This window comes from Echinops telfairi, unplaced genomic scaffold, assembly GCF_000313985.2.
Source record: "Echinops telfairi isolate 266 unplaced genomic scaffold, ASM31398v2 ScPeMD7_7424;HRSCAF=8462, whole genome shotgun sequence".
Taxonomy (NCBI): Eukaryota; Metazoa; Chordata; class Mammalia; order Afrosoricida; family Tenrecidae; genus Echinops; species Echinops telfairi.
In genome coordinates, this window is record NW_022111324.1 from 90911251 (window position 1) to 90920466 (window position 9216).

General features: G+C 44.1%; 1 protein-coding gene across 1 annotated transcript in view; it reads left to right on the forward strand.

Annotated features, from left to right (window-relative positions):
- The first annotated feature begins 284 nt into the window (after positions 1–284).
- Positions 285–9216, forward strand: part of NID1 (nidogen 1) — a 112588-nt gene continuing 103656 nt past the window's right edge. Inside the window, exon 1 of the mRNA XM_004712177.2 lies at positions 285–524. Within this exon, the coding sequence (XP_004712234.1) occupies positions 300–524 (225 nt within the window). The 5' untranslated portion in view covers positions 285–299. The remainder of the gene's footprint in view (positions 525–9216) is intronic.

Genomic DNA, 9216 nt, shown 5'->3' on the forward strand with positions numbered 1-9216 from the left:
CCGGCGCCCAATACCCTGTGGGGGGCCAGGGCGCTGCCCCCAAGACTGGGCAGTTCAGCGTCGCCCCTAGCTTTCCCATTCGCGGCCATTGGGCCGCCTCGGCTAGCGCCCTCCCGTCGGGGCGGGGCTCTCCCTCCTTTCCCCATCTTTCCCAGGTCCCCTCCTCTATTTCCTTGGGTGGGGACTTTGGGAGCCGGAGGCGTGGAGGGGCTGCCGAGGGGCGTCCGGTTACATCTCCGCCCTTCCTCCGCCGTTCGGGCGCCGCAGCTCCGGGGTCGGTGGGACGGCAGTCGGGGACCATGGTGGCCGCGCGCGCTGGGAGCGGGGCTGCGCGGACGTGGGCGCCGCTGCTGCAGCTGCTGCTGGCGGGGCTCGGGGGCTGCCTGCGCCGCCAGGAGCTCTTCCCCTTCGGCCCGGGGCACGGGGACCTGCAACTGGAAGCCGGCGACGACCGCGTCTCCCCCGCGCTGGAACTGAGCTGGGGGCTTCGCTTCTACGACCGCTCGGACATCGACTCTATCTACGTGAGTGCGCTCGGGTGGGGGTGCGCGCTGCGGGAGGGAGGGGAGCCGCCGTCGCTCCGAGGGGCCGGAAGGGAAAGGCGGGGGGCCAGGGGCGCCGAGGAGCCGACGGGCGTGGGCGTCGCGGGCGGGCCGGGACCCGGGACTCAGCCGGTGGCGCCTGAGTCTCTCCAGGAGCGTGTGCGCCTCTGCGGATCGACTCCCTCGAGCCAAGGGCCCCCGCCGGCCGGTCGTCGCTCGAGGAACGCGCGGCGTGGGCGACCTGGCTCGCTCCTGGTGCGCGCCCCCTCTTCGCACGTTGGTTCCACCCGGGGATCCACACTCAAAACCGGACCCAGGGCCAGCAAGTCGGTGCTGACTTAGCGACCCCCAGTGCGGTTCCGAGACGGTAGCGATCTCTGCGAGTAGAAAACCCAGTCTTTCTCCCGCAGGGCGGCTAGGGGTTTCGAACTGGCAGAGCGTGTGCGTCGCAGCCCAACGCTTAACGACTGCACCATCGAGGAAGGGCATTTTCTGCGAGGTGGCTGGAGGCAGAGTCGCCCGGGGGCAATCTGTCCAGTCCTGGCGTTGTCGGTGCCGGGGGGTCGAGGCCCAGCCAGCCTGGGTGGAGCCTAGTGAGGCTCGGGGCCTCCCCAGGTTGTCGCTGGTCCTGGGGCACAGCGACGCGCGGGCACGGGACTCCCGTGTCTATGGCCAAAAGGCAGCAACTCCCGCGACTTCCGTACTAACCCAGCCCAGCCGGCCTTTCCGCTCCGGGCACTTGGCCGACTGTCCTCAGTGAGCTACACACACTCCTTGGCAATGATTCGGCTCAGCTAGGGAGCACGTTTCAGAATCCAGAGTTCAGAGCCTGGAATTCAGGACACCCTGGTGATCTGATTTCCTGTAGCGCAGCTTTGTCCACTTGGGGCCCCAATGAGGAATGGGGCCAGATGACCTTTCGTTCTCCCACGCCTCCCCAAAACAGGCCTGTAGGGCGCTGTCAACTTGGTAATGTCCCTTATGGCGCCGCCTTCTCCAGCTGCGCACCATGTGGATTTCATATAAAGCTGTGCTTCTTCCAGGAGCTGGGGGAACAAAACAAACACGCGGCCGGAGCCTGGCCGGAGCCTGGCCTGCGGCTGAAAGGGCTGTGTGTGCTGGTGGCCCGGGCAGATTACTAGATGGACAGCCCGCGCGTGGAGTGTGTGGGCTTTACAGGACAAGGAAGAACCCTAACGCCACGATTGACAGAGATTGTTGCGCACGTGGATTGACTACCAGACCCTTTTAAGGGCAGTTTTGGGAAGCTTATGGACCCTTCCTTAGAATGTTTTAAATTCATAAAATAAAGTCTGTAGGATTACCAAGGAAACCAACTCCATTGAAATACATATTAAAATATATTTTACAACACAAAATTAAAAAAAAAAACCAAACCACAAAATTGTGTGTATTTATAGATGTGCTTATTTTTAGCCACATTAAATAAGATGTAGCAGTCGATTTAGTAGCGGGATTAATAATTACTGAATTTTCAAGGTAATGAAGACAGTAAGCACCTTTGAAGACATCTTCAGTAATTATAACGTGACAGGGAAATATTTGTGACTTCTATTGGGGACAAACTCACTAAGTGCTATTGCTTCTTTGAATTGTTGCCTCCACATTGGAAGGAAATAATAAATATCCCAACCAAATCCTCCCCCCAACGCCTAAAAGCAAAGCAGTTTGCCTGCAAGTCAGTTTGCTGGGCAATAGGACTGCTGCATAGAATTTTCAAGTCTGGCTGTTTGGAAGGAGCCCTGATGGCAGAGTAGGTTACACTTGAGGCTAATTTCAAGGTCAGCTGTTCGAATTCACCAGTCTCTGCGTGAGAAAGATGAGGCTTCCGCTCCCACGAAGACGTATAGCTTCCGAAACCGAGAGGGGCAATTCTGCCCTGCTCTATAAAGACGTCTTTATGAGTAGACTTGATGACAGTGGGAGGTTGACTTTGGAAAAGTAGATCGCCAAGTCTTTATTCCCACGTACTTCTGCGTGGTTTTGTTCCTGGCTTAACTCTCGTCCACCTAACCCAGGAGTTAAACCCACTATCGTGGGGTCCACTCAATGGAGGGCAGAATCGAACTGCCCATAGGATTTCCGAGACGGGAAATCTTATAGAAGCAGATGGCTACATCTTTCTCATGAGGAAGGCTTCAAACCACCAACCTTTCAGTTAGCAGTTGAATGCGTAAACTCCGTGACGCATTCTGTGTCTCCATGAATTCTCCAACTATCAGTTAGGGGTTATCGAATATTAAAATGTGGGTTTTCCCAGGTAAGTTTACAGACCCATGGAATTCTACCCTGGAACATCTAGAGGGGTAGGTCATTGGACCCCAAATTCAGAACCCCTGTGTTAAAATGTAGTATCAGACTAACCACATTACGTTCTAAAGATCTGTAATATCTATTATTGGACAAAAATTATTGTCCAACCATTGCTCTTAAATCTATTTTATTTACTTATATTTTTAAAAATACTTTTATTGGAATATAATTCACATATCATACAATTCAATAGTTTAATTATATTAAGAAGAAAAAGTAGTGCAATCTCCACCAAAATCAATTTTAGAACATTTTCTTCATTCTTGTACTCATTGTTATTAGCTCCTAATTTTCCCCCACCTCCCCTGCCCTTGGTTTTTGTTAGGTACTGTCTAGTCAGTTCCCAATCACAGTGACCCCCGTGTACAATAGAGCATCCTGTACCATCCTCACAATTGTTCTTATGTTTGAGCCCATTGTTACAGACACTGTCTAATCCTCTCATCGAGGGCTTTTTTTTTCACTACCCCTCCACTTTGTAAGCCTGATATCCTTCTCCAAGAACTGGTCTCTCCTGAGTACATGTCCAAAGTATGTGAGATGAAGTCTCTCTCCATCCTTGCTTCTAAGGAGCATTCTGGCTGTACTTCTTCCAAGACAGGTCTGTTTATTCCTTTGGCAGTCTGTGCTACTTTCAATATTCGTTGCCAACACCGTAGTCCAAATGCTTGATTTTTCTTCACTCGTTATTCAGTGTCTGACTTTCACATGCATAGGAAGCAATTGAAAATATCATGGCTTGGGACAGGTGTACCTTAGTTCTCAAAGTAACCTCCTCACTTTTCAACACTTGAAAGAGATCTTGTGCAGCAGATTTACCCAATGCACCTAGGTGATTATTAATCTGGCTACTGACTCTATAGGTTTACCCATCCTGGATTTCATATACAGAAAATTAAAACAAAAATAAGAAACAAAGACAACTCAACAACAATGGCAAAGTAAAACAGGAAAATCGCAATTGAAAGAAAAAATATTAAAAACGGAAATAACTTTAATATGGATCAAAAGAGAGATTAAATGATAGGGTGTTACATTTTAATTATATCAGTCAAAATTGACTTTATAGTGCTCTGTGAAGGCTATTCACATCCAGAGTCAATGGTCAGAAGGAATTCACTGGAGTCTTAATCCACTTGGGAGATAAAAAAAATCCTGCAAATGGATTTTGGCCTTTCACTGATATCTGGAGCTTTCTACAAACCAGGTGTTCACAATTTTAGCTCTGATACTGTTCCTTCCTCTGGATGTGGATTTTATTATTTACAGTTCTTGGATCACACTGGCTGATGTGCTTTCTCTGTGTGGACTTAGCTGACAGTTAGATGGCTACTTATTTTAAAACAAGCCTATTATGTCCATATCTTCAGTCATCTTTTCATGAACTCCTACATCTCTTTGGGCTTACTTTGCATTTTAATGAGAAAGAATCTCAGGTGCATTTACATATTTTATGTGTGCTAGCGGTTGGGTTCTCTTGAAAGTAGGTTCTGAGATGGAAATTAGAAAACAATTTAATTAGGAGGAACCCTGCAGATGCACACCTGTGGAAAGGAGAATGAAGCTTAATGGAGAGAAGCTGAGCTGCAATGCAGTCTCAAGGAAGGTCACAGAGGGCAGCTAGGTTTGCTTTAGAGATTTATCAAGTTCCTGTGTTCTTTTCGCAGTCTATGATAATTTAAATATTCTTCACCAACATCATAGTTTAAAGCTGGGTTTTTCTTCAGTCTTCCTTATTCAATGTCCAACTTTCTCATGCACATGAAGTGATTGAAAATACCATGGCTTTTGTTTAGACAGCATACAAGCACAACAGAATCATGCTGGGTATTCAAAGGAATAGCGTGTCCAGAGAGAAAAACCATGAAATGCAAAAGCCTGTCTCTATGAAATAAAATTGTTACAGATTCCAAAAAGAAAAAAGAAAAAGATGACAGCAATTGTACAATTATGCTAGATCTAATGGAAGTATGGATTGTAATAATATCTGTAAGAGCTCCTAATAAAAGTTTTTTTTTTTAAGAAGAAAATACCATGGCTTGAGTCAAGCATACCCTAGTCCTTAAAGTAACATCCTCACTTTCCAACCCTTTTAAGAGGCTTTCGACAGCAGATTTACCTAGAGCCCCTAGGTAATTATAAATCCAGTTAATGTCGCTGGATGGCTTCTGCCCCATTTCATTGACTACTCGTTGGGTAACAGCTGTCCTAGAAGAAAGGTGTGACATTAGAGGCGGCAGACATTTTCCAGAAGGGTGAACAACTGAAGGCTGCATTCCTAGGAACTGAAAAGGAGTATAGGTGTCACATGCACTGTAATCTGGAACTTTATAGATGCTCTTTTGAGCTGATAGAAACCCTCTAAGTGAGAAGATGAGTTGACAAGGATTGTGAGCATGAACTTGATTCTGTACACTGTTTTGGATATTAGACTAGGGTTTTTTAAAAGAATATAACACAGCAGAGCATATAACCATTCATCAATTTCTACATCTCCAGTAACATTGGTTATATCCCACATGTGATATCAACATTTCTGTTATTTTTACCCATAGTGTTTCATCATCGATTGAGACTCCTCTAAACTTCTCCTTTGTGTTTTAGAGTTATTATTGACACTTCCATCTCATATGTGGTCGCTAAGTGATGTCCAGTCAGTTCTGACCTAGAGCCGCTGTATGCACAACAGAAGGGAACACTAGAGTCTGGGCCATACTCACAATCATTGATGGGTTCAGCCCATTGTTGTGGCCACCATGCCACTCCATTTCCTGGATTAGCTTTCTCTTTTTCAGTGACCCTCTATTTTGCCAAGCACCATGCTCCTTTTCGGGGACTTGTCTTTTCCAATAACATGTCCAAAGTATGTGAGACAAAATTTGCCCATCCTTGCTCCTAAGGTTATACTTCTTCCAAGACAGATTTTCCTGTTTTTCTGGAAGTCCACAGTTTTTCTTTTCAATATTCTTTACTAGCACCCTAATTCAAGGGCAACAGCTCTTCTCTTCCTTATTCATTGTTCAACTTTCACATGCGTGCGAGGCAAATATGAGGCAATTGGAAATACTGTGGCTTAGGTCAGGCGCATCTGAGCCTTCAAATTCACATTCTTCCTCTTTAATACTTTAAGGAGGTCTTGTGCACTGTGCCTAATGCAATAAATGACTTGAATTCTTATTTACTGCTTCCATAAGCATTGAGTGTGGATCCAAGCAAAATGAAATCCTTGACAACTTCATGATATTTTTTCCTTTTTTCATGATGTTTTCAAATTGATCCTGTTATGAGGAGTTTGGTTTTCTTTACTGTGAGTTGTAATCCACACTAATGAGTACAGTCTTTGGCTTTCATCAGCAAGTGATTCGAGTCGTCTTGACTTTCAACAAGCAAGGCTGTATCACCATATAGATACCTTTCAATAGACCAAAATGGTCATGGCAAATATTCTTTACTGGTTTAACCAGCCAGTTCATTTTAAGTTGACTTCAAATAAATAAATAAATAAATAAAAATAAGTCAAAAAATAAATCAATAATAACGATGACTTTTTTTTCTTTAATATATGACATGGTATCTGTATACTTGAATGTGCATAGTACATTCAACATATGCCATAGGACATATGTTAACCTTCATTCCAGCAACTAAATTTAAGATTTGATGACACAAGGATCCTTTCCAATAAGTACTTGGCACTCCTACTAGTTTAAAGAGCTCCAGGCCTCAAATCTTTGCTACAGATGTTCCTAAGGTTGGTCTGTGTCAAGAGACCATTTTCTCAGACTCAGGAAATGTTACTCCTACTCTATGGTGTCTTAAGACTTCCTCTGTTACAGGAGCTAGGAAGCTACAAGGCTTCATTCCAACATCAAGTACAATATAGGAAAGATTTCTTTAACCGTGTGGTCTTTATTTCAGTGCCAGTGTTACAGATACAACACAAATGTTCTAGTTAGAAGAAGGAATTCAAACGCAATGCCAAGGTCCAAGCCAGACTCAGGAAACCAAAAGGGAGGCTTGGAGTAAAGGAGATGACGACTCCAGTATGCTCCAGGATGAGTCTGATACTCAATCCTAAGGAGTCTGGTCTTTAAAACCAGTGAGAACTCCCCTTTCAATCCATTTCCATAGTTCAACAGGCAAGTTAAGGACTTAGAAGATATTTTTAATTTGTGGGGATGTTAATAACTATTTATCTTTTTGAAGTTGCCCACTTTGCACTTTAAGAGGAATCAGTTTTGAAAATCATGGAGTGTGTTCATGACTACAGCTAAAGAATGGTGAGACGGGGGAGCTCGAAGAGCCTTGGAAGTTTCTATGACAAATAGAGCACCATAGCCTTCATGCCAAATCTCAACAAAGCTCTTTTCTACTACATCTGTCCACTGAAGAACGATGACTTTAGAGGATACTTTTGGCTCATGGTTTGAAGGTTTTTTCCGGGTGGTAGATTCAAGGAAACCTCTAATTTTGGTAGGTCTTGTAAGTTTGGATTCTGTAAGAATTTGGAATTCTGTTCTCTGTTTACCCCTTTTGATCACAATTAATCTATTGATTCATTAATACAATTTTTCAATAATGGTTTTACTGGATTTATGGCTAAGAAAGAGTAGTTAATGGAGGAAGTCAGACTTGTATGTCAGTTTTATCTCTGATTCTTAGGTTTCTTTCTTCCTCTGCTTCTCTAGGTGAATAGATAACAATTGTATTTGGATTCACAAGCATTTAAGACCTCAGGCACGATACAATGGACTTGGGAGGGCAATGAAGCCTTGACCTTAACTTCAAACTACAGAACGAATGCCATGAAATGTTTGGATATACTTAACATCGGCAACTTTAGCCTCTTTAGTTATTTATTTTTGTTGTTGTTCTTATAAGATTACATATGACATAATAGTCACTATTTCACCTTTTTCTGCTGTATAAATTACGGATATTAGTTACCCATTGCCAGTGAGATGATTCTGACTCATAGTGACCCTAAATAGAGTTTCTGAGTCTGTAAATCTATGTAAGCAGGCACTCATCTTTCTCACTTGGAGCTGCTGGTGGATTTGAACTACTGATTTTATGATTCGCAACTAAGCACTTAACCCATAGTAGCACCAGGGTTCCTTAATGTTCAGTTACACATATCAATCTGTGCAACTGTCATTCATAATTGATGTACATTTACCACTTAATCCACACTTTCTAGAGACTAACTCCCTTTCTCCATTCCCCACTCCTACTTCTCTCGGTCCTCATCCACTGCCATTGAACCAGTTCTGACTCACAGTGACTCTTGGAGTCCAAATAGAACTGCCCCTGTGGATTTCCAGACTGTAACTCTTTATAGGAGTAGTAATAGCCAGACCTCTTTTTTCACATTTATTATCTCTTGTCTTCTCATTACAGCAGACAGTACTTGTAACATTTATCTAGACTACATTTCTCTTCATGGCTGGAGTATTTCACCATGTACCTCCTAATATTGGTCTGTTCATCCATTAATAGATGCATCATTTTCACCTTTGGGCTATTGTGAATAGTCCTGCAATGAACATAGGGGCTCATGTGGCTGTACACATCATTATTATTTAGGTGATATGGTAGTACTATTTTTAGCTTTTTGGCTTGTTTCCCACAGTGGTTGCGCCCATTTTTCTTTCCCACATCCCTGTAGGATCTTCCCGCATTCTTGTTCAGCTCACTGCCATCAATTCAATTCTGACTCACAACAATCTTATAGGACAAAGTAGAACTGCCCCTGTGGGTTTCTGAAACTAACTCTTTTTAAAAAAAATCATTTTATCAGGGGCTTGTACAACTCTTATTACAATCCATACATTCATTCATTATGTCAAGCACATTTGTACATTTGTTGCCATCATCATTCTCAAAACATTTGCTTACTTGAGCCCTTGGTATCAGCTCCTTATTTTTTCCCCTCCCTCCCTGACGAACCCTTGGTAATTTATAAAAAAAATTTTTTCATGTCTTACACTGTCCGATGTCTTCCTTCACCCACTTTTCTTTTGTCTGTCCCCCAGGGAGAGGGTTATATGTAAATCATTGTGATTGGTTCCCCCTTTCTCCCCTACTTTCCCCTTACCCTCTTGGTATTGCTCATCTCATTATTAGTCCTGAGGGGTTTATCTGTCCTGGATTCCCTGTGTTTCCAGCTGTTACCTGTACCAGTGTACATCCTCTGGTCTAGCTGGATTTGTAAGGTAGAATTGGGATCATCTTGGGGGAGAGGGGAAGCCTTAAAGAACTACAGGAAACTTGTATGTTTCATCGGTGCTATACTGCAGCCTGACTGGCTCATCTCCTCACCATGGCCCTTCTGTAAGGG